A 26,225-nucleotide genomic window follows, 5' to 3' on the forward strand; every position below is an offset into this window, starting at 1 on the left:
GTGCTGCCAAGACTGTCTGACTATTCTTGTTCAAAGCAGTATATACACTGATGAACACAGCTAAATACATTCATATTCTACACTGATGGGGAAGAGAGGTGGTATACCCCCATAAGAACTGAAAAATGAACACTAAGGAGTACAATGCACATACACATGGATGGATAAGTCTGAAACCAGACCAGACCCAGTATCACCAGTGAGCCAGATTTAATTAGCCCAGTCAGACCTTATCTGACTCCTGCTGACTCAGAGGGGCTTATTAAGTTGGGTGCAGATCTGGACCTAAGCTGCCTGCATGAAACATGTGTGGATATCCCCAGGCTCCAAATTTGGTTTGCACTGTGGCTGTCACATCTGCTGAGTCTTGGATTATTTAATATACACACAGTCTCTCATTTGGAGATAGTGCTTTAGCAGGAAATAAAGGCACAAATAACTTGATTTGGAATACATGTTCCATGTTTTGGAAGTCTGAATAGTCCTAGTCCACAGACTCAGCACTTCTCACACCAGGAACATACCTGCAAGGCTATGTATCTATAGAAAGGTATCCATAAACACAACTATTTATCTGGTGTCTACAATACTTTTCTCCAAGTACAGCTTCTTTTGGTAAATAAGTTTATCTGGTCTGCCACTCCCTCAGAAACTGTGCCGAAGCTAAACTTCAGCAAACACCTGCATAAAAACTTAACGATTGATACCACATAATTAAACACTTTCCAGGAAAGGATCAATAGGGATTATTTGACCACAAAACGCTGTAATTTCCAACTGTTTAATTTGACATTGAGGATGTCAAAAGTAACTGAAGTGTGTAACAGGGGGCTTTAAAATCAAAACATTAGCACTGTACTCCTGAAATACAAACTATACTGAAGTTTTAGAGCAATTTAAAAATCAAGAATCAAAGAACTACTGTGTATTTAGTTCTTTTTTATAACTATCATTTAATAAGATTATGACATTCCCTAAAGCAGCATGTGAAATATTTTCAACAAATGGGAAGAAGAAAGATTGCAAATTAGCCTCATTCACTGTTAGAGCCAGATTCTCTTGATGTATCATTTTCATTACCAGTGGGGGCACAGAAGTGCTGTACTATTTCTGCAAAGAGCACTGCACTTTACATTACAACAAAGCAGAGCCTCTAAGTCCCCCTGTGTATTATAGACATGCTAACTACATACGTGGAATCTGGAATTGTTTTTTGTTATAGAATTTAGATATTATGGATATTTTTAAAAGTGTAGGACTGGCTTTGTTAGTATTTCATTAACAGATTTTCAAGAGGTGAGATTTAAGCCGCAATCTCATAAGACTGCTTCTACCCTGAAACTTGACAAAGAACAGGATCAACTCAGAGCAGAATGCCCTACAACCCACTGCAGTGTAAATTGAGGGCATTTTGTACAAAGTGTTCTGCACCACATGTGAGCCTAAAGTCTCTGCCTAGTAAAAGGAGGTTAAGGAGCAAAAGGCACGTGTATCAGTCAGCGTTTGTACTTCCTAGCTACAAAAATTAAGAATTACTGATCATTCTAAAACATTTCTGAAAGACAGCCAGAAAGAAGCAGCATTTTTTATGATCCTTTCCTAGAACAAGTCTCCAGTGGTAACTGAGCACTGGCACTTTTATGAGATTATTAGAGGCAAACTAACTGAAGGAAGATTGTGGTATTATAAGAGATATAAAAGAGACAATACCTATATTTTTAGGGAGTTCTGATCAGCCAAAATATAAGTATTTGAAATGCTTCACACTTTAAACCAACTACTGACAGTGTTCCCAAGTCTTAATCTGTGGAGTCCTGACTAGTGGTTCATAACAAGTTGTCTGATCTATCACAGTCACTCTTTGTATGGAGAGCTGCTGAAATGCACTAACGACTACTTTACTAAATAACTGACTAAATTACAATAGGCCTCTTTCTGGATCTAGGCTAATGCTAAAAGGCTAAAAGCTACAAAAACCAAATCCTGTCGTTTCGTTTGGAAACATCAGCACGCTCCTTGGCTGAATTCCTGGATCAAATAAGCCACTGTCTCAGCTAAAAGACTATAAATGAGGCCAATACAAATAATCTTTTCTAGACTATGATAGATGCATCGCATTCACTATCCATGCAGTAATGATGTTTGACAAGCTCATCATTTATTAAACCATTGTCGTGCATGCAACAAGCATCAGGGGGTTGTTTCACAGTAGGGTAAACTGACCTTATCACTGGGTGCTGCCAGAAGTGATGGCCCCAATTCCTGCACTGCCCTGACCACATTTTCTTTCCTTCTCACTAGTAATTGCAGTAGATCTGAGTCTGCATTTGCCAGCAGAAAGCCATGGTTATATAAAACTATTCACTTTGGCGGTTATTGGTTGCTGGCTTTTCTTTCCTCGTAGATAATTGGTTTTCCTTTTGGCATATTATACATATAAAAATAACCAGCTATCCATGTAGGGTCAGTCATGAACTTGTACTAGCACTAGCGCAAGGAAAGCAACTGGACAGCTTTTAAAGCAGCTGGCAGTTCATGGGTTTATCTGTTCTTACCCTTAACACTAACAGGAGTTACATGGTTAAGCAGAATATTTTTCTGCCGTAAGTGCAATTGATCCAGTCCCAAAGGAAGTAATTTTAGGCAAGCCTTCTTGTCTAATATGCTATTAAAGCAGTTTCTAATGTACCAGTACAACACCATAGTGGGGGGGACGAGGGAGAAAGAAATTAGAAAATAAAACTGAAATCACTACTAATAATTTATCCACATGGAAATTAAAATAATTAAACAAACCTTGCAAATACATTTCTTCATTAACACAAAGTTGCTTTAGAGATAATTTTGTTAATTTCTAATTTTTTATTTTTAAGGGAGTAGAATAGGTTGCATGTTCACTGATATGAAGCTGAACTTAAAATAACGATGCCCTCTGAAAATTTAACAACCTATTAGAAGTCAAGTACTGTCATATGGATTTGCACGCTTAATTGTGCATTATGTTTTAAAATTGCATCCATTTATCTTAAAAGGGAAGAGATAGTTCAGTTGTTTTCCCTGCAGAAGATGGTCAGCTCTTTCCAGACTCTCTAGTGCTTGCAAGTCATTCACCCACTGTGACCTGAGACTCCCACTTTGACATAAAATGACCACTACTGTACGTTTGATAGCAGCTACCTTCCATTAGCATGTTCCTCCAAAACCACATGTTGTCTAGCTGCATACCTACCACATTTCAACACAGCCTCTTTTCAAAAAGAACAACAGTGTACACAGAGAGCTTTGTGCACGAAACCAAATTGCCCTTCTTGCTATACCAACTCTTGCAGAAAGACCCTTTGAACTTATCAAAATCACAGCTGTTTTCCATACCAAGCATTAGCATACTAAGTATCACTAGAAAAATCCCTTCCTGCTTGTATTTTACACAAAGTTATTTGAAACCTCAAATGAGCAGGCTGCAGCAGAAACTTTAAGTCACCACTGAGTAGGGATTATTTACATGATAGACTAGAATTTCAAGACATCCTAGATGTTTACCTTTGTTCATCCAAGCTGCCATATCCTAAAGTCCAAGGTAACTTTAAAGCATTTTAATATACTTCCAGAGATATGACAATGTTTCTTCAAGAAGCCTTTAATACAGAGAAGTATTTGTAATGTTGACTGAAAATGGACACTGGAACATAGTACTGCAGAATTTGTGTGTTTGGGAACAAAAAAGTAATTTAATCAGAAAAGAGTGCTGTTTGCAACTACAAAGTTCCACCTTCTTCACATGGAAGACTAAGTTTTTGAAAATTAATAGCAGACTTCAGTCACATAATTCAGACAGCTACAAACAGATCTTGTCTACGCTATTCTCTTAATCAAGTCATCAAAAAGTATCTATTTTATAATTATGCCATAAAGGCATTCGACTGCAAATTCACTAATCAGAAAAATAATTCTACTAAAAGAAAAATTGACTCCCACTAATTAAATAGCTAGCAAGAACTGATTATGGGGTACTTGTATTCTGATTTCCAAATTGCAGATCCTTATTGAAGTGATGGCTACTAAAATGCAGCAGTGGCTCACTAACAGAGTCAGCACTGTACAGGTTCTGACCTAAGCAATCTTTTCTAGTGCATGTATAAGTACAATTAAAAATCTTAAGCAAAATTTCAATGTTTAGTAGAAATTTATCAGAAATTTATTTGTATTTGAAAAAGCATGTATTGAAATACCTTTGTTTGAAAAAAGTTAATGCATTTAAACAGTTCCAAGATATTCCTAGTAGAGAATCAAACTAGAAGAACTGTGATGTATTAATCGATAAGTTGTGTGGGAGGTGACCGCGCATGCACACATATGTATTGTGGGGGACATAGGGTAGGTTATTCAACAGGTGAAGATGTAGTTTACAGAACATACATTTACTTCCACTCATTTTATAAAGGTTAAAAGAGGACTATGCTTCATGGACCTAAGTCTTGTCATTACATTTCATGTAATCTTTCTTATGTATAGCCAGAGGAGAAAACCAGTATACTTTTTGATTCAAAGTTATCATCACTGTGTATGAAGCAGCTTGCATAAACAGCTTTAAATATTTAGACTAGGAAAAGAAAGACCTTGTTTTAAAGTTGTGCCAAAGTACACTGAAAAGGCTTACCATGCAAGCTTCTCTGGCCTGATGAACTGAGGGGTCTTTTTCTAGGACTGCTTTATAATCCTCCAGAGCTTCATCTAGTTTTTCTGTTTTTTCATATAGTTCTGCTCTCCTCAGTAAAGCTCTAATATAGTTAGGATCTAATTCCACTGCTGGAAAATAAGAACACAACACAGTATTTTACTTCAAACGTTTTTATACCCCCTCAAATAAATTCTTAAGCCTGTATTAAAGTCTTAATGTTAATAGATGTTTTAACGCAGCTTAGAATCAGAGTCACAGTTTAAGAGAATTTAGGGAGGCACCCTTTACACCCACCTATGGAGGTCTAACGCAATTGACCATAGATCATAGACATTAGATGAAATATCACTATATAGAAGAAAGCTCTATTTGTGCATTAGAAATCATGTGGCACTTCAGAAACATGAAGAATCCATAACATTTTTCAGTTTTTGCATATATAATAAGTCTATATTATTAGATTACACCTAAAGTTAAATGTACCTAAAGATATACATAGTAGGGAAACCAAGCATTTCCTTGCTTATCTCACTGCAAGCTGAGACTAACTCCAGAACAACTACTGGTGTTCTTCTGAATATCTCTAAAAAAATCAAACAGTTAAAATTGGGTTGGGAAGCCACAAAAGTTTATACTAGCTCTACAAATCACCACAGAGGCATTCAGACTGAATTTAATCTTTTCTTCTCCTTATACCCTTGGCAATTGTGAGCATGCTTACTGGTGCAGTTAGGATTGAATGCTGAACTGAACAGTAGCCTGTGCAAGGTAATTTCTCAAGGATTTCTTCATCCATTTTTCATCACATGAAAAGGAAATACAAAAACCTGCCCATTTTTTAATTGCTAACCCATTAAAATTGTTCTCAGGACAGCTGAACCCCAGATTAGGTAAATATTCTAGTTTATTTATTCTGGAAGGAAAAAGAGAACCCTACAATCAGCAAGTTGCAGGTTAATGTGAATTGCTTGGCTGTGCGCTAAGATTTGCATTGCAGTTTGTAAAAAATAAAAAACATCCCTGGGCAGTGTCAAATGATGGTTAGTTTAAGTCTCACTGCAGTAAAACAGACCTGTTCCCTTTTAGCCACCAAGAAATTACCAGGAGTGTTTTTCAAAATGCACCACCACCAAAACAAGGCAAAACTCCACAGTAACAGAGGTCAGCTAGATTTTGTTACTTTCAAGATTCCTTTTATAACATACAAACTGAGATTTACTGTACAAGCACCACTGGCACTCAGCCATTGGATTAGTTTTTTGGTTGGTAACTTTGGACATTTTTCCCCAGCTGTCATGTGCAGTTCAAGAAATACTTGAGCATGGGTGAATGGGTAGAAGAAATAAAGCAATACATGGCTGAAATGATTTTACTAGAAGTTGCAAAGATAAAACTATGCAAGACAAAAACATGAGAGCATAATCCCTTGTGACCAAGCAAAAGGCTTGTATGAGGACTTGATAGTGCTTTTAATTCTGTGAGGCCCCACACGTCTTTGGAATCTCAAATTAAACCAAGATTTGGCAGGAATAGCAGGTGGAAATATGTTTAAAATAGTAGGTATAAGGAAACAGCTTCCATAAAATATTTCATTTTTTTGAAAAAAAAAGTACCAACAGCAGTCTTATTGTCACAGGAGAACAGAAAGTAGATTATTATAAGCAGTAAGTTTAGCAGACATTTTAGAAAACATATAGTTTTAGATTCACGTGTCTTTCACTATAGCCTTTCTATAAATTCTTCATATAGAAATGCCCAAAGTTACAGCTCTGTAGTAAAGCACTAACTGCTTAATTTATCCATGAAAGATCTGGCAGAAGAGTGATGCACAGGAAAAAAGAGTCATACCTTTGCTACAGTCACTTAGGGCAGCTTCTGTCTTGTCCTAGAACACAGAACATATAACAAAATTGTATGTCATATTTCTTGGGAAACAGCTTGTTTACAATTGCAAGCAAAAAGGTTTGTCTGTCATTCCAAGGAATAGGGATGTTCATGTAATCAAGGCTTTTCATACCACTGCTTCTGATTTAAAGCCCTTTATCAGCGATTAGCTTCCTCTCTCTGAAAGCTGCCAGTGTTCAGATTGCACGGCTGCCCCACTAATCAGTCTGCACTGAACAGACAACAGCAAGCGACTGTCAAAAGGCTGAGTCACATCTGCAGGCCTTGGCTGAACCAAGCTACAGCTTTCCTACATTTGTCAATTAATTAAGGGGTTGGAATAGGCAGTTCCCAGGACTCCCAGATAAATTCCTGTCTGTAAGAACAAAGACATTTGGAAAGCACATACGATACTGCCTTTAGCACTAATATAGGCATTGTCCCTTGCAGAGGAAGCTGAGACTGCCAGGAGTGGTAGGGACAAGATGTTAGTGTGCTCAGACAACCACAGTTAGAGGATGAGAGTCAGGTAATCTGCTTATAAAGATAAAAAAAAAAGAATGCTGAGACAGAGATCCTGTTTTCATCTAAACTAAAAGGGCTTCAAGAAAAAAAAGAAAACAAGAAAAAGGCTGTTCTGTGCCTGTATTGTTGATTGACGCAGTAGTATTCATAAGGGTAGTTCCTGCATTTCTATACCCCAGGAACTATTTTCTTCTCCATTAAACGGAAGCTGCCTCACAGAAGAATGCCTGACAAGCTTTCATGGTAGTGCAAAGCAAATGGGTGATGGAAGTATAGAAGTAAAAATACTTAATGGGGGAAGTTAAAAATGTGGATCTATTTTCAGCGTAAGGTATGGGTCTGTGAGGTTCTACTATCTATACAGGTGATACAGTAGTTTGTGCACAGTTTTTATTATCCTGTGCTCATCTGGGAAATATTGCATTGTTTTCCTAGCTAACATCTGGATTATGAAGAGCTTTTTCAGGTTACAGCTTTCATATTTGAAAGGTTTCAACATCTGCTATTGCAGAATTCCATTTTTTCCTTGCCTGTTCAATTTAGTATCCCAAGAGTGAATTCTAGTTGAGCAAGAATTTATTTATACCTAAATATGGCTGCAAAGTACACTTACAGACAGAGCTGCATCTGCATCAATACTGGAGGAAAAACACAAGGAAGTTCACTTTGCAGGAAGATAAAATAAGCATAGGAGTTACTATGCTATTTGTCCATAATAATATAAAAACCAAAGCAAAAAGAGGGAGTAATTTTTCTTCAACTCTTATTTTCACTTATTTAGAAAGAAGAGGTAATTTAGCACCATGTTTATAGCCCAAAAAGACAGTATTGAAAGTATGATAATAAGCAAGACAGAAAAGCTATATAAGTGTCTCAGGCAACTAAATATAGACCCTCAATGCCTGTGAGCCAGAAAAGTATTACTGAATGCTTGTTGATAGGTCCTCCTAGCTCCTGTTGTGGTCAAATAGTAGAATGTGTGAGCTGTATGAAATACACATACTAGCCGTATACTACTATGACTGTACAAGATCAAACAGGCATAAAGGTTCTCCTCTCACTCCTCCTGTTATATGGCAGTCCAGCAACTTATTTGTAAAGATGAGATTCTCAATTCTTTAAAATCAATTATTAGCTTGTAAGTTAAATTGTTGGCTTTCCATTGTGCTTACAGTACATTTCAGATTCTGGTAACATGTGGGCATCTGTCCCTGGACATGGAATAGAAAGTAGATAAGAGACAGCTGTAGCCATTCTCTTGGGACAGTGCCCTATTACACAGGGTCCATGCTGCTATATAGCAACTGTGAAGGAAGCACGCTAACTGAATTAATAGTCATAGGAAGCCCTACTTATGCCTGAAAGCATCAAACCAATTATTTGAAGACAAGTCTGACTATCCAGGTTTAAAAAAAAAAAAAAAGGATAAAAAAACTTGATTTAAAAACAAATACTACCTAGTTACATTTCTAGACAATCTAATACATGGGTCTGTATACATTAAACATGCTTTAACACATCTGTTCCACATGAACTTTGAATTTATTTGAAAGAAAACAAAACAATCAGTGTTTTAAATATAATGCAGCAAAGCAACTTTGAACAGCTGCTCCAATTGCAACTTTCAGTTTTGAATTAATCCTCAGTAATCAAGTGTACCAGTATTTCTGCTGGAAGCACGAGAGAATATACAAGCAACAAAGCCTGCAAACAGTTTAATACTTTTCCCCTCCTTTATGCATCCTTAATGACTTCATAATTTCCTTTGACATATAAACAATACTTGTCATTTCATAAAACAAAGATATTCACCTGCTTCATTTTTGCAGCAGCTCTGTTTGAAAATAAAACAGCCCTATCTTTCTGGAAGCAGGCTGGACAAATCTGCAGAGCCTTTGTATATGAGTCTTCTGCCTCTCCATAGTCTGCAGATGCAATAGGGAAAAGAAACAACAACAACAAAAAAAACAGATCATTTACTTCAAATGCCAGTATGGTCAATGAATCATATGGCTAGAATTTCTTTGGAAACCTTTCTCAATATATGATGCAGTATTTAAACCAATAATCAGAATCAGCTGCTTTCTGACAAAGTACACTACTGACTACTACTTGTATCAATGACAACCAATTATTTTTTAAAATCAGCACCCTCATAGGAGCAGAAAAGCAGTCCTGTGCTTAGCATAACTACTGCAGCATGCTGTGCATTAATTCTCACACCCGAATTTGTTTCATCCTTTTTGTTCAGAGCTTTAGGGTTTGAATCTTTTCAGATGAAATGTATCCTTGATCTGAAAGGAAACGCATCTTGGGACATGTTACTGCACCAATACCTGCCCACAGCAGCTAGGGAAATCTCATTTGTCAGAGTATCTTTCAAGGACTGACTTAAAGGTCAGTCACCACAAACCTATCAATTGGCACCTGAAGGTCATCCATCTTCATGTCTGATCTAAAGCACAGACCAGCGATAAAGCACATGAGATGATTAAGTTGTTTTCCAATAATGGTAGAGTCAAAGAATGAAAAGGCCCTATAGTGATCCTGAACAATGCCCTGCCAGCTGACAAATGCATTCTCCTCAAACAGAGCAATTCTTTCTGCATACTAGTCAGTGACCGACCAGACAGGTGCTTAAAAAGTCGTTCATTTCCAATGCTTTGACAGGCATCAGCAGCACAGGCACACTGAACACATCTGCCAAAGAATTTGTAAGGAAAAGGCTATGGATAAGATCTCAAAAGATGACTGAGCCAATACTACAGGCTTGCTACTTCCATAGTCCCAGCAGCTCCTTCGTGCCTGCTCTGACACTTGCCTGAATTGGTAAACCAGCAATCTTGGTCTCTTAGAGATCTCCAGCAGGAAGATCACTGTCTGGTTATCAGGATATGCTTCTGGGAAGCAGAAGTTACTCATTTGTGTAACCCTGTTGACTGAGGTAAGCATTAATGTACATTTCCTTATTTCTTTGAAAATCCTCTAACCATCAGAACGTTACATGAATGGTAGGGGTCAAAAATCCCTTCTCCCTTCATGTGCTTTAACTAAAATCATTGGTATTATTATTTACTGGAGACATGTTGTTACAGATTAACTATGTTAACAACATATCCAGTTCCAGTGTAAGCTAGAAGTTTGCACACCTCTAGATTTTTTTTTAAAAATATGTATCTATATATTGATCTATATATTTATGTATATATGTGTACATCTCCACACATAGAAAAATATACACACATGTATGCATAGAGATGCTTGCATGTATATATACACATATACACACACACACGATATATAGTGTATATATAGAGATATACACACATACAGTGTACAAAGAAAGAAAAGGGCCAGTGGATACAAAGAAACATACAAAGGTACAAAGCTATGAGAGTCATTGAGACACTCAGCCTCCATCAATTTTAAGCAATTGCATTAGCAGAACTCAATCTGGTGGAAGCCTTTTTTTGCTTAGAAGAAAAAACCCTGGCACTTGGAATGCAGTCAATTCTGTATCACGTTCTTGGATTTAAACACAGCTTTCATGAGAAACCTGCTTTAGCAATCCAAGATTTTGTGATTTAAACTTATCTCTTAAGGAAGTCTCTCTTTCTGTTCCCTAGAGCTGGGTGAAAGATATAGATAACTTTGAACGATGATAGGTGTGAGGTCTTCCTAGAGGTTTTCTGCAATATCACTATAATGGTAAAGTATTAATTTGAGATTCTCTAACTTGCACACGATATTAAAAGATTATCAACACACCTCCTTTCTTGAACTGCTCATTTCCTTTCTCCTTCAGTGTTGTGCTCTCCTTTCTTCGTGTCTACAAAAGAAGGGACAACGTCTCAAAGTATTTAATTGAAATGAACAAGTAGGTCAGCTGTAGTTCCAGATAAGCTATGAATGGAAATCAGAATAGTATATAACCTGAAGAATTTTAACTAGTACCAAGATCACTTGCTTGCATTTATTGTGGCATGATATGCTTTATAGATCCATAAAACACTGGAGTATACCAATGAGGCAGTTAAAAAGCTCTAGTTCATTAACAACACTATGCACAAAGAGCATTCATATCAAATTATATTGTTTAAACTAGTATGCTAGCATTTTAGCTGTTTGCTTGCTTCTTAATTCCTTTTCAATTCAACTGAATTCAGTGTAGCTCAACTATGTAACATACATGTTAGATGTAAAGTCTCAAAACATTTGCTTGAAATAATTCTACCTCAGAAATTCAGTTACTTCCAGAGATGTACAAAGCACACTGAGCTTACTGAATCAGAAGCAGGTCCATGGATAATAGTGCCCTGAAAGAGTTCTTATGCAGATTGAATAAGCCATCAGAGCCTGAGACAGGAAGATTGTTCTGCTACACAGTGAAAATTGCACATGCTAAGAAGAGTTGTATTCTCATCCATGAATATATTAACCATACTCTTGGCACAAGCAAAGTTGACATGAACGCTCTTAGTCTCTGACACTGAAAATACAGGATGTCATAAAGCCATCTCTTACAAAGGAAGCCTTCCACATGTAGACATACCTCACAGAAGGAAAAACAAAGCACTATAAGACAATATCAACAAGCAGCAATGCTCCTGTTCATGAATCATTTCTATGGTTAAAAAAAACTAATTTGACTGTTGACTTTGCCCCCAAAACATGCATGCATAAAGGACTTAAATGAAGGTGGCTATAAATTACAGATCACTGAGCAATTAAAAAGCCAACACTAGAAAAAGGAACAGTTTCCTTTCCTGCAGATTCTGTAAATCAAGGATTAATGCAATTATCAATATCACACAGAACATCTCCTTGGAAACAGCTAAATATAGTACCATGGAGCACTGCACCATCTCACTGCTATGCCAAGTAACTGACAAACAATACAGGATCAGAGGTTCTCTCCTCTTACTTTTATTGCTTTTGGAAAGCAGTTCACTTGACCACTGTTACCATCTTCATAATAACAGATCACAGTGCTCCAAAAGCAAGGCTTGAGAGAAGTGGCATTTGGTGGTCACACACGCAACTACACACTAAAATCTCATCTGACCCTTTTGATACATGATTGGATCATTCATTTCCCCCCCCCCCCATCTCCTATTAATACTCATTGTTCCTCACATTAAAAAAACAAAAACAAAAACAACACATGGTGGACAAAATACATCACTACTTAGAAATCTGCTTTCCTCCCGGGTGCAATGCTAGATCCACACTGGTCCTTCCACAATGTCACTTGCACCAGCACACACGAGCCAGTCAGTGGTTTCTGACTATGAGCATAGGAACGAATTTGAGCACCTACAGCACCAACGGCATTAAAAGCACACGTTCATTGTATATATGTGGGATTTGGCTGCTCAGCACAGGGAATAAACAGCTACATTTGAAAGCTGCACCCAAACGTGGGAAACGCTCGACAGAACTACTCCAGCAAGGTCACTGCTACGCACTCATTTGTCCCTCCACAGAAATACCTTTTTAAAAGATCCTGAATGCACATTGAGTAGAAATTTCCACAACAGAGGTAGCTTTCACACCAGTGAACAGCACAGAGCAGGTTTAGAGATTATGACCTTAATGGAAAAGCAGAGAGATTTAGAGACAATCCTCATCCAAGATAAGAAACGCTTGAAACACCAGCCCTACTGACTTCATTGCTCATGACCTATTTAGAGCTGGCCTTTAAGTTCTATTAACTGATTCACTGTTGTTTAAGGTCAGGTTGTGTACAATGTAACAAAATATTTTTTCCTATGAGAACTACAGCATGGTTACGGTACTCCTGATGCAGAAATCCTAAAAATCAAGGGATACTGGATGAAAAGCTTTACTTGCATTAGCATTTGGATAATTATCAGTTGGACTTGATGATCCTTATGGGTCCCTTCCAACTCGGGATATTCTATGACTTTCATTTTATTAAAAATACTACAAAAGAGTTTATGCTTATCCCAGTCAAGTATTAAATCCTAAGAATTGCTTTGAAGCGAGGAGGCTTTGAGAGACTAACCTTAAAGAAAAAGGAATTAAGTTTTGAATCATGGGATTCCTTCTCTGACAGTCAAGAAGGTTGTGAGCTAGAGTCTCAGCAGCACAGATGACCAAGGTACGGCCACATTTGCTGGGGAAACATGGACAAACAGAAGTCCTGAGCAACTGAGGAGCTTAAGGGCTGTCACACTGGGAAGCTGATTCATTCAATTCTCCTCACCTGAAAGCCTCCTCTTTGGTATCTCCTTTTGTTCACAAATCCAGCTTCACAAACTAGAAGGGCGGTCACAGAACTGTTACAGAACTTAGCCACAGAACTGTTACAGCCATACAAATGTCAGCGAGTGTCTCACAGTCACTTTGACTATTTGCCCAGAAGTGTTGTCTAAGTGTGTCTCAGCAGCTCTGGTAAGAAAACCTTATATGGCTTTGCAGCTTACTCAGCTCCCTGGAAAGCAGCTATGCAAGCAATGCAGTCCTGCTTCAAAACCAGCATTTCTGCTGCAGCTTCACCAACATCTTCATATTCCTGTATTACATGTTTCAGGCTGTCACTTAACTTCCAGACTGTACAAGTTTTCATTGTGTTTTCAAAAAAGGTGAAGACTGCGGAATACCTCATGCATCGTTCTTTATTTGCACTGGGAGCGTGACCCATTGGTGATATGTGGTAGCTGACTATCATTCCCTAAAAGCAAATGCACAGGATGTCAAAGCATACATGTTAGAAGTCACAGCCTAAATGCACTAGGCTCTAAAGCACACAATGTATTTGTAAGAGAAATAGATGATGTGTTCCTGCATATGTATGCATTTCTTTAACTGAAAGTCACAATACAAAAGCAGCAGAAAGATGACTATTCTGGATTAATTTACATTTAACTTGATTTGAAATTTACATTTACATTTAATTTGAATGGATTCTTGGAGTGTGTGCTGCTCAAATTAATGCTGTTATAATCTTCTATTCAAATTCAGAATTAAAAGAAATAAAGCACCTTTAGAAAATATAACCTCTTTGTTCAGTATGCTGCATTTCCAGCTTTGATAGACTGGTCATCGGTTTGCTGTGATCATATCAGCCCAGAGAGGAAAAAATTGCATGTGACTTGTCCTTGGGACAAATTTTGCACAATGTCATTTCAGTGTCCCCACCCATTCATTTTTCAGCAAAAGATTTAAGTAGCTGCAGGGCAGGCTACCCATTCCTTAGCGAGGGAAGTAGGTCAGACTGAACTCCTTGAATAAGGCCTCAGGAACAAAGATCTTGACCCACTACATTCCCATAGGCTTCTCACATACAAGCATGGGGTCAGGCACAACTTCCCCAACTTACACTCCATTAAGATCCTCTGCCATTCAAAAGATGTGAAACCTTTTGTATTGCTTTTTTCAAATTTTAAGATGACAAATTCCAAGTGGCAGTCATTAATTTTTGATGTACATTTTCTTTTATTAACCATGAGGAAAAATAACTATATTTAACTAAAAGCATAGTTTTTAAATGATCTGATTATAAAGGTTCACAGATTTGGATACTGAATTACAATCATCCGTATTGTGAAGAAATTAGGATCTTGACCTAAACCCACCTGGCAAGCAAGAGGTGCAGAGAATCAAGGCCTGATCTGAAGTAATGAGAAAAAGACAGCTTGGTCTTCTGACAATAAAGTACAACAATTCCAAAAAAAAAAAAAAAAAAAAAAAAAGAACAGAGCATCATCAAATACAGTCCTTTTGCTTCATCTTCTCTGCCAAAAAGCTCACAGTTAAATAAATTAAAGTATTATTCAAGTATTAGCGAGAGAGCAACCTACACATTTTTGCTGTTTACTTTGGAAGGAACCAATCTAATAGTGCTGGCAATGAAATTCCTAAATATAGCTGGTAAGAGCTGGAGGTTGAATACCCACAGTTTGTAATGCTTCCTAGCACGCTTTCTCTGGCTGTTCCTATGCATTTTATTTGCTCAATTGATTTAACTTTGCAAGGGAACTGTTCCTGGCTCCAGTTTTGCGAAGAGCAGCAAGCATACTCTTTCTCCTCTCCCAAGCTATTTATACAAGGTGACAATGTACATCTGCATCTTGTAAACTCTTATGTATGGGCATCCAGCAGCAGTCATTTGAAGTTACTGGGGTTCAAAGGATCTGTGGAAGCAAGCAATTTAAACAGATAAGGAATATACTTTTCAGCTTCAAATACCACTTCTAGTTACAAGCCATCTATTAGCAGTCATCTGCTTCCCCCTGCAGTTTTGTGAAGCTATTGCTGTATCATATTCATTTAAGGAACTTCAATTTAGGTTGTATTCACTCAAAAATCTTTTTTCAAAACTGGTTAGAGCTGTCACTTGAAAACTATACCAAATCTGTTCTCTCTGCTCAAGAGGTAGAGTAATTGGAATTGCTAGACTGCCCAATTCCTGCTCATCGTAACTTCATGGTAAAGATAGATTTAGTCTTTCTGTTGCCAATCACTACTTCCTCCTGAAACTGTAAGCAGCACTTACAGAAACAATAGGGCACATCCACTAGCAGCAGTCACTTTAAGCTAGCGTGCCAGACTGAAACCTGTGCCTATTCCTGAGTGCCAGCCTGTCATTACTGCTCAAGGCAACAGTCTCCAGCAGAAGAGTGAAGCTGACCACTTAATCCATCACCACGAGTCAAAACCTTTAGTCATGCATAAGCCTCTCAGTTTTCTAAACTAAAAGGTCTTGATTCTACAGTATCAGCAACTTCCAGAGAAATGCAAAATGGAATACAAGCATAAAAACAGCAGCACTGCAAGAAAACCAAAGGTACAATTTTTCACTCTATTAAATTGCCATCCAAAGACTTTTTTAAGTTTATAAATGCAACTGTGCAACTGAAACTATGAATCTCATAGGGAGACCTATAACTGCAGACTTTATACCCAGGTTCTTCTCACCAGCACTTGGAATTAACTACTCTAGCAGATACAAATAGACTTTTCAGATATGCTTTAATTCAGAAAACAAAACAGGATGTTTTGTTCTATTTTTAATATCATCAGACAGGGTCATTTTAGTCCAGCAATCGGTCTTTTACTCTGATTTGACCAAAGCAACAACATACCTAGTGTTACTGCTGTACTGTATACAGGATTCAGGTTACTAAAGTAGGTTATCTTAATAGGGGAATCACCTTTAATTACATTTCCACACAATTGCATTATGACCCCTTCAAAACCCAATTATCTTGCAAGTTTTATTGCTATGCAAAGTAATTTTGAATGCTGATTAGAAGTGTTAACAAGTACTGTACAGTCAGTTGCATTGTCTCATATTAATTATCTGGTTTGGGTCCAACCAGGTCATTCTTCCTGAAAAGTTCAAAGACCATCTCTAAGTGACCAACACCGTCTGCTCCACATTACGATGTACTTGTTTGGATCTTCTCCTCCACTTTGTACCTTACCTTTTATTTTGTAACTACTGCAGATACAACAGCTGAATTTTCACAGCCAAGGTTACTATACTGTATTGGGCAGATACCTGGAACTAGGAAAACATCAAATACTGAAACGAATGATTTTACTCAAGAAGCTATCTCAGAAGAAATCCCAGATCAGTTCTTCAGCCCCTGAAAAGCAAGTTCTATACAAAAGCTACAACTTATGGAAGAGCAATGGGATCAACTTGAGGCACAGGGAAGAAAAGGGTGAAGAGGCAAGCAGTTTAAAGGAAATTTCTTGATGAGGACAGATCTTCTCTAACACATCCTAGAATTTCTGGGAAAAAAAAAGATTTACTGTTTAGACCAGAACTGAATATATCTCATGTATAACTTAAAGAAAATATATATATATTTCTCAAAGGTTGGTTTTACTTAATTTGTACAGAGTTGCTAACAACACTAATGAAGAAACTGCTCTACTAGAGCTGTGCTCCTCATCTTGCTGACTTTTCCTGAAGTTTAAATAGCAGATGAGCATGGTAAGACAGCTGTAGCTCTAATGCACATGCAACAGCCCAAAGAAGGCAAGTGCTTTTGAGGAATATTACATATTTATTACAGGCCTTACAGCAGCTAGAAAGGAGTGTTCTATATCCATGAGAGCTTACTAGGCCAGGTGCTTAAGTCTTTGCCAGACAAAGCCCAAAGAACAAGCAACATCTGTCACAATGGAAGAGCGTGAGGGATTCAGAACGCTGCTGCTGGATACACTCATAATTAGTGGGTCCTCCAGAAGAGGACCAGGTCAGACTGAAAAAATTACCAAGTAACAGCTGCTGGGTGTCCTCTGATTAATCCTGCAGACTAGACCAATGTCAAAGCCATCACTGTCAATGGCAACTAACCAGAAAATCTGTCTGTAATGCATCAAAAGCAATTTACTGCTCAGTGCCTCTGCTGAGAAAGCAATAAGCATACTTAAATAAAATCTTATAAAACAGAATTTCGTTTCAGGCTGTATAATGCTTAAAAAGCTCAGACTTGCAAGTCCAAGCAAGTAACCCAACTCCTTTCTAAGCTACTTCTGCTTTTTAAGAAATTTTCTTTCAGGTTCATGTGTTAATAAACTCTTTTCTTCCTGTTTTTATTTTACTTCATTGTGCAGAAGAAACTTATGTCATCCTACTGCTTCCCTGGAAATAATTTTTATTACTTAAAAATCAGAATTCTCACTATAGAGTGCTCTTGAAACATAATTCAGAGAAAACACACAGCTACTTGCTCCTCATCTTTGATCTCCTCAGCAGCTTCTGCATAGGTGAAAATTTTTACTCAGGGCTGCTACTGTGCTACACAAAGGATGTGCATAAATGCAGTGCAAGTACTAAAATCTGTTCCCACATCTCCAGAATAGATTAGTCTTTTTCTACAGCCTAGTTATATGACAACATTATTAGAAGTACCAATTTATTAAAACTGCTCAAAAACAGCATATTTAGTTAAAAAAACTACAGAGATATATATACTTCATAATTTGATTTGAGCAGGGCTAACATCCAGCTCTTGTTATTACAAGTATTTTGATTATGTATTTTACGGTTGATGTTGCAACCACAGTTGACACAACTTTCTCTTGGTTGGGCAAGTATTCTAATCAAAGAAAATCCATCTACTCTGTACGTAAATGCCATTATGAGACTTCAGCTTGATGCCGACTCCCAGCAGCATTGCCTGTGATCTAAAAATACAGACTTTCTTCCATCTAAGTCAGTCCCTATAACTGGTTCACTGCGCATTCACAGAGAGGTGTGCTGGCATAATGAGGGAGGCAGCAGGGGTTCAGATCAAGGACTGCCAAAGCAGCAAACAGAACTGCTGCTGAGCGTATTGTCACAACCTAGTAATACTATCAAATAAACAAGTTCTGAATATTTCTGCCTCATTTTCTCCAGCTGCAAAAAAATCATGTTGCCCTTCTTCTCAAGAAAATCTTTGAGTAATTTGTGGTTAAAAATATTTGAAAAAATTTAATAAATAGATGTGCAGCAGCTGCCTGCAGACCATAACAGAAGTATTTTTTTCTTAGAACCTGCATCATTTAACAGATTTTCCTTATAACCAAAATATAGGTTTCACTTTCTAAAATAAAATAATTTTAAACAACTCTAAGTATTATACATCTAAAGAAAACTAAGAGTGGAAATTCAGGAAATGATCTATCCCCATGTTTTTTCTAAACAGAAAATATACAGTGATGTCAAGTAAGAGTGTGCTAAGAGATTACTTCAGTAGTTGTAACACCTGCTGCAAACTTCTAATTTATCTCTCATTTCCGGATTTCTCAAGCTGTACTTGTAACAGATACCAACAATATATTGTTGCAGAAAAAAAAAAAAGATGTATTTTAAAGACTGCTTACATACTTTACTCAGAAATCTCCCTAAGGAACATAATGTTCACACTACAAACATTGCTGATCTAATAGCTATGGTGATGCTACAAGATGGATTCTCTCAAATTCATTAGGTGTAATTGTAAACCAAGCTAGAGGGCATAACCTCTCAATGCTGCTGAAAATAAAAATTAGATATCTTGCAGAAGGATATCTGCAGCTGCTAATACTTTCTCTAAAGAAATCTCTCCAGCTTTAAATGATTTTGTAATTCCACAGCATCTTTCAATGGAGAATATAACAAAGAATGTAATTACTCAACATTCTTTTGCTTATGTTATAGAGTGCAAAAATTACTGTGAGAACTTAAATGATTACCTAGTGATACAACAAAAACAAGGAAAGCACAAAAGCTATGACACTACATTTCCAGACCTGTTTCTCTTTCTGGTGCTTAAAACTGACATAGTTTTCACCCTGAAAGTTTAGCATTTTGTCTATGAATCTCTCAGACTGCCTTTAAGCCTCATCAAGACACATGCTCACAATAACCCTTGCCACACCAGCAATAAATACAGGTAAGAAAAAGGGACTTTTTAATCTAAACCAGAAAAGTTGCAAGGGCAACATGATAAACTGTATCTGGAGAGTGTCTGCTTATAGTGTTCTCCCTTCCCGATCCTCCATACAAAAAAAAAAAGACATTGACTTCCTGAATAGAGTCCAGTAGAAGGCCCCCAGAACAGTCAGGACACTAGAGACATGACCAAAGCAGCCTGCCTATGAGAACCGAGTCCCATCCAGGCTTAGGAAAAGGTGTCGCAGGGAGACCTGGCTGCTAGAGAAAATGGAGACAGACTCCTCCTGTAGGCATGCAGAAAAAACAAACAGACATGTCCAGGGGTCACAAGCTGCAAAAAAGTAAATTCTAATTAGATACAAAGAAAAAAAAAACACCATGATTGGTTAAACACTGGAACAGAGGCCTGTAGAGCCTGTGCAATCTCTAGGCTGGGAGATGTCAGCACCATTCTGGGTAGCCTGATCGAGCTGATCCAACTTCCAGCAGGGGTTACCACTAAATAATCTTCACAGGCCCTTTTGAGGCAAAGTACGTACCAAAAAAAAAAAAAAAAAAATCAAGATTTTTTTCTAACTCTTCATTATTAAATCTCAAAGCATTACACCCAGTAAGCATTATTATGCCCATTTCACAGATGTCAAAACTGAGTGAGAGACTGAGATAAAGTAATTTCCACAATGTCAACCAAAAGAGATGTATTATTCTCAGTTTCATTCTTATTTCAAAAAGACTGTGTACTATGTTCCTCTCCTCCATGAGTTCCATAGTTTTCCCACCACATGGAACTTTTACATTGACATCACATGCCTTTTACCTTCACCAATGTATTTGGGTCAGAAAGCCCACCCTATCAGCAAGGGAGCTATCTGAGCCACAGCTCGATTAAATTTCTCTATACTTGCTTGTAAAAAGAATTTAGTTTTCGGTTGCCTGTGTGATCTTAGCTCTGTATATTTCTGCTCACCATTCTCTATTTACATGAGCTGACAGTAAGACCACGGTATAGTCAAGTTACTGCCTAGCCCCTCGCTCTTTCCAAGTTTTTTGGGGGCAACATACAGACATCTGTTATTTACTTACATAACATAGACAGGGATAGTCAACAGTTAATAGTGGCACAGCTTTATTAAGTGAGTTGAATAAGAAAGGACCAGCCTTCCTGTACAAAAGAAGTACCAAGCCCCTATACATTCACTGACACATTCATATTTTATGCACTTAAACAATATGACACTTCATTTCTTCTTTTCCTGATTTTGATAGCCCACGTCCATTACCATTGGTAATGATGATTTAGGAGTTTCTGAAACAAGCCATTCAGTACACTATCTTCCCCTGTGAAGTAATGTTTTCTGGAGATGGAGCCTACCCTCTCATTCCTTGCTCAACTCTCTCCATCCCTCATTATAATCAATTATGCAATGCTATCTATGATCCAAGCTGTGCACCTACTTCCAGTAAGGACTCTATCCCTCTTATAGAAATAAGACCACAGAATGGTTTGGGGTGGAAGTGACCTTGAGGAGCACCAAATTCCACCCCCCTGTCACAGCAGGGACACCTCCCACCACACCTTGAGTTGCCCCAAGGCCCCATCCAGCCTGGCCTTGAGCACTGCCAGGAATGGGGTAGCCACAGCTTCTCTGGGCAGCCTGGGTCAGGACCTCAGCACCCTCATAGAAACTATTTTCTTTCTCATGTCCAGCCTAAACCTATCCTCTCTTAGTTCTAAGCCTTTACCCCTTGTTCTATCCCTACATTTTCTGATAAAAGTTCCTCTCCAGCTTTCCTATAGGCCCTCTTTAGGTACTCTCTCCCTAGAGGCTTTACATTCATGCCTATAGGACTATAAAATGAAGTTTGCTGAAGTCTTCCCCTCACCTGAAATTACAATGGGGGAAAAGGTGGAGTTCTGACCTAATTGCCAATAAATATATGAGTATTTTTCATCAATATGTCAGTTATTAGTATAATTAACTGCTCATCTGGGTAATGCAATCAGGTTTTAAGAGGCTGGATAAGGTTTTGGTTTAGTATTTTTACTTCCTCACCATTCACAAATTCAAGTTGCAAGAAGTTTTTTTAATCTAATTATATGATGACCATAATACCCTAGAACCTTGAAAGCTAATGGCTATCAAGTAACACCACTGACTAAGGGTCACACCAACTGGTTCACACAGACTTACTGTGGCATAGACACTTTTAGAGGCTGCTGAACAAACCCTCAAGCCTATTTCATTATTCCTCACAAGCTCACACAGCCTGCTACCCAAGCATTTTGCCCAACATTGAAAACAAACAAAAACAGTTAAAGCATTTTGTTTAAAGCCTCAATAATCTATAGGGATAAATTTCAACATTAATCCCAAAACACTAATACACCAACTAGCCTTTCAGATATCAAAAGTATCTGAAACCCCTCCCTCCCTGAGTTTTTGGAAAGCATTCTGCAGATAATCTGGGGAAAACAAATAATGCACAACTCAACAATGTGAAACAGGGAAAATTTTGTTTCTTATAAACTGTCTTAAGTCACAGCAACCTTACACACTGGTGAAAGTAGATAAAAACCTGCGACAGAATGTGATGATTAGCAGCAGTAAGCAAAACTAACAAAATAATAGGTACCAAAAAGAAACTGGGAACACTAACATTAGTCACATACAAGAGTTTTAAAGGTCCATTTTCATGCTGGTCACAGACCATTCAGAGAAGTGACACTGAAAAGGTATCTTCTTATATTCAATGTGGGTACTTTGAATTACCTGTTTTTCTTCCTCTGGCATATCTTTTTCTAGTTCCAGTAAGTATTCTTCATCTAGTTCTGTCTGCTTCCTTGTACTATTCTCGTCACTCTGTATATTCCCTTCATCATCCAGTACAGGTTCTTTCACTTCAAAGGAGTCATGACAGTCATGGAAACACTCATCTGCTATCGTGGGATCTTTGGTTGAAGATGCTGCATAGCCACTTCCCATATTTTGGGGATTGTGGATATCTTTAGGGCCAGAAGCCAACGAGCTGGTGCTCTGCGATGCCTTCTGATCAGAAAGCTTTAAGTGACCAAGTAATTCTTCAGGCGGGCTTCCATCTTTAAACTGTTCCATGTCAGAGTCCTTGGAAAGGTTAGATTTTTAGAAACGAGAAAGAAATCACCCAATACAGCAAACAAGTATCTAGAATGCTTATAAACGCACCTAAAGAACCGAGCTATTAACAGATGACATCACCCGACGGAACCCATAGCCCCTCTAGGGGAGGACACCAGCAGACATCCCTCCCAGCCGCCACACAGCTGAGGGGGGCACCGCTCTGCCGCCACACCCCCGTTAAGCCCCAAGCCCAGGCCCCGGCCGTCCGGCAGCAGGACCCCACCGCGCCCACCTGCAGCCCGGGGGCCCGGCCACCCCCACGGCCACCCCGGCACGGCCTGCACCGGGCCCGGCCGCCCCCAGGCCCCGACCTGCGCCTTCTCTTCCGGCTTCCTCCGCACCCGCCTCACCTCGCGGGGCGCTTCCTGCCTCTGGGCCAGCCAGTAGAAAGGGGGCGGTGCGCGCGGGGCTTACTGGGGCTTGTAGTCGCTACGGGCTGACGGGGTCTCGGCTTCTGAGGTTTGCTGGGATTTGTAGTTCTCGGCCCGCGGGCCCGCCGGCGGGAGCGGAGGGCAGGGGAGGGGAGGGAGCCCTTAGGCTGGGGGGTGAGAGGGGGCGTTACAGCCCCGAGAGCCCTGGGTAACGCCGTGTAGAGCCTGAGTCAGAGCTCCGTCAGGGCCCCGGCCGTGGTGAGGCCACAAATAAGGCCTGGGGGAGGGCTGGAGGGAAATAGGGAGGGCCCGGTGGGTGGGCAGCAAGAGGGCTCGGGCCCTCAGGACAGCTGTGTGGCATGTCACGGCTGTACCGCCTGCAGGGCACCCGGAACTGGTTGGCTGCGTGATGCACTTGAGGTTTATTTATCTTTTATTCCAGTAGCATGTGGAAAACAAATTCTGTGTAACTAAGCACTGGAATAAAGCCCTCTGTCACTTTGCTTTGCATCCAGTCATTCCGTACCACACAAGTGTTGCACCTCAAACTTAGAAACAAAACTGACTTTTCTACAAGTTTTGACTTAGGGAAAAGTATGTGAGGCAGCGCCTTTTTATTGAAAATCGCTGTGCCAAGCCATGAGGCAGTCGGCATGTATAATGAGGCTTTCATTGCTCTAAGCAGTTTTTCAGCAAGCTTTTCAACAACTAAAAGATCTCTGCAACATATAGAGATATGTTCCAGATTCATATTGGGTAGAATTTGTCCTGATCAGCAGGATGTGATTGAGGAGAAGCCTCAGTGAATATGGGTTCTTAAAAAAATAAAAGGTAATTGGTCTTTTATGAGGAAGGGGATTCCCTTTCTTCTTTGCCTTTATATCATGGCAAAATATGCTGAGACTATTAAAGCTGAGCCAGCTCTTTATGTTTTCACACATAGTTGTTAAAAAGACCAAGAAAATATTAAATCTCCAGATCTCCACTGGTGGACTGAAGCGTATCTAGCACACATGAGCATCCTGGGGAGGAGACAGGTCCTTAAGAATATTTTGAGACCTGTCCTGTCTTCCAGAATTCTAAATGTCACCACACTGATTCAAGTCTGAAGGGCCTGAGGGTTGTTCAGCATTTCAAAGTTAAAGTAAAAATTGAAGATCTAGATACTAGATTCATCTTTGGTCTTCATTGGTTTGATTTGGGCTTCTAGATGAACATTTCTAGTAACCGAATGTGTTGGTATCAGTAATGGATGTGGGCATTAAATTGTATTGAAGCACTTTGCAGTAAATTGGCAAGAAGCAGTAAGTTGGCTAGTTACAGTGAAAGCAAACAAAAAGTCTATGGCTGATTTTTTTTCTCCTCTCTCTGGATAAAAAAGTAGATTCAGCATTCTGCAACATCCCAGCTGTAGTGATTTAGCCCACAAAAATGTGTCTTTTTGCTGTTCTGCTAGCACTGTAATTTATTCTGGTTTATGTAAAAAAATATTTCTGAACCTTTATGCTATCCTGTTAAATATCGTTTCATTTGAAAAGGGAGAAAGAAATTACAGTTGTGGTACAAAATCAAGCTCTGCAGTTTTAAATTGGATAAAATGCTATTTAAAACTCCCCTGGCTGTGCAAAGAGCACAGGGGTTTGGGAAGAATCACAGAATCACAGAATTTCTAGGTTGGAAGAGACCTCAAGATCATCGAGTCCAACCTCTGACCTAACACTAACAGTCCCCACTAAACCATATCCCTAAGCTTTACATCTAAACGTCTTTTAAAGACTTCCAGGGATGGTGACTCCACCACTTCCCTGGGCAGCCTGTTCCAGTGCCTAACAACCCTTTCGGTAAAGAAGTTCTTCCTAACATCTAACCTAAAACTCCCCTGGAGCAACTTTAGCTCATTCCCCCTCGTCCTGTCACCAGGCATGTGGGAGAACAGACCAACCCCCACCTCGCTACAGCCTCCTTTAATGTACCTATAGAGAGCAATAAGGTCGCCCCTGAGCCTCCTCTTCTCCAGGCTGAACAAGCCCAGCTCCCTCAGCCGTTCCTCGTAGGACTTGTTCTCCAGACCCCTCACCAGCTTCGTCGCCCTTCTCTGGACCCGCTCAAGCACCTCGATGTCCTTCTTGTAGCGAGGGGAAAGAAGACACAGGGTTCCATCCCCCAAAAGAACTGTACTGTTGAGAATAATACTGGGCATCAAGGGTTTCTCATGAATTCATTTTCTCATGAATCTTTGCTCTAAATCTAGCAAGAAGGGCAAGCTTTCCAAGGGTCCTAGTCCATTAAAGATGGGGGTGTCCCTAGGCATCCTTTTTAGCAGAAGGGACTACAGTTTATGATTGTTGATGTTAGCCATGAGCACATGCAGCTCAGTGAAAATCTTCAAATACCACTTGTCTAGAACTGTCCCTCAATGCCACTGTGGAGTGGAAGCCCAGAGAGTTCACTGGTGTCCAGGGGATGAAGCCACCAGAAGAACATGAGGGGCTCTCTGCATTCTGCAGGGGGCCAGTCCTCCAGCTGGCAAATGAGCTGAAAGACTCCAACTCCTCATGATGTACCAACATAGTCAGTGCGTGTGACTTTTGTCCTTAAGGTTCCTGAGCGCTGACAACTGTATGTCTCACTTTCTCTTCATTGCACTTGAAACTTTAGAGAAGTGCTGTGTTCATAGGTTGATTTATGCTTGGAAAACAAAGAAATAAATTCTCTTCTAGTATCTTCAAATATACACATTTTAGTAAGAAACACCTACCCTGGAGGTTATAGGGCAGTTGTCAGCTTTTGATGCTAAATATTACTTGTTCAAACAGAACACGTTACTGCCTCAATCCACCTTTTAGAATCTGTAATTCATTCCTTTAAGTAGAAGTGTATGAATAGCTGAAGCTACATACACATAAACAAAAAATGAAATCTTAGTATCAATAAGATTTATTTAATCTTCTTGGTGCTAGCGGATTTTTCAGAGCAGTGACGTTTATTTAAGTGAACAGCTGTTGAAAAAATCAGGAACATATAATCCTGCATAAGTAGATATGTTTGGATAAAAGTTGAGCAATGGAAGCTTCAACAGGTCTTGTTGAGGTTCACTCCCTGTTTTAAATGGGATTACCTCCCTGGGGTAAGCATGCAGCAAAATGCAGGGTCACTAAGTACCTCAGGTGAAACATTTTAATATTACAACACTTTTCTTGAGCCAG

At 39.1% G+C, this 26,225-nt stretch overlaps 1 protein-coding gene across 7 annotated transcripts in view; it reads right to left on the bottom strand.

Moving 5' to 3' along the window:
* Positions 1 to 23,233, bottom strand: part of TTC1 (tetratricopeptide repeat domain 1) — a 33,508-nt gene extending 10,275 nt beyond the window's left edge. For 3 of the 7 annotated variants that reach the window (XM_027465311.3, XM_027465315.3, XM_027465316.3), the window contains exons 1-6: positions 22,881 to 23,038; positions 22,262 to 22,612; positions 10,856 to 10,916; positions 8,900 to 9,012; positions 6,527 to 6,563; positions 4,658 to 4,806 (exon numbers count right to left, since the gene is read on the bottom strand). In XM_027465311.3, coding sequence (XP_027321112.1) covers positions 4,658 to 4,806; positions 6,527 to 6,563; positions 8,900 to 9,012; positions 10,856 to 10,916; positions 22,262 to 22,603 — 702 coding nt within the window. In that variant the 5' untranslated portion in view covers positions 22,604 to 22,612; positions 22,881 to 23,038. Of the gene's footprint in view, positions 1 to 4,657; positions 4,807 to 6,526; positions 6,564 to 8,899; positions 9,013 to 10,855; positions 10,917 to 22,261; positions 22,613 to 22,693; positions 22,859 to 22,880 lie in introns of those variants that run through there. The other 4 variants (XM_027465314.3, XM_027465313.3, XM_005009308.6 and 1 more) reach the window with 4 other exon arrangements.
* Positions 23,234 to 26,225: the final 2,992 nt, after the last annotated feature.

This window comes from Anas platyrhynchos, chromosome 14 (genome assembly GCF_047663525.1).
Source record: "Anas platyrhynchos isolate ZD024472 breed Pekin duck chromosome 14, IASCAAS_PekinDuck_T2T, whole genome shotgun sequence".
Taxonomy (NCBI): Eukaryota; Metazoa; Chordata; class Aves; order Anseriformes; family Anatidae; genus Anas; species Anas platyrhynchos.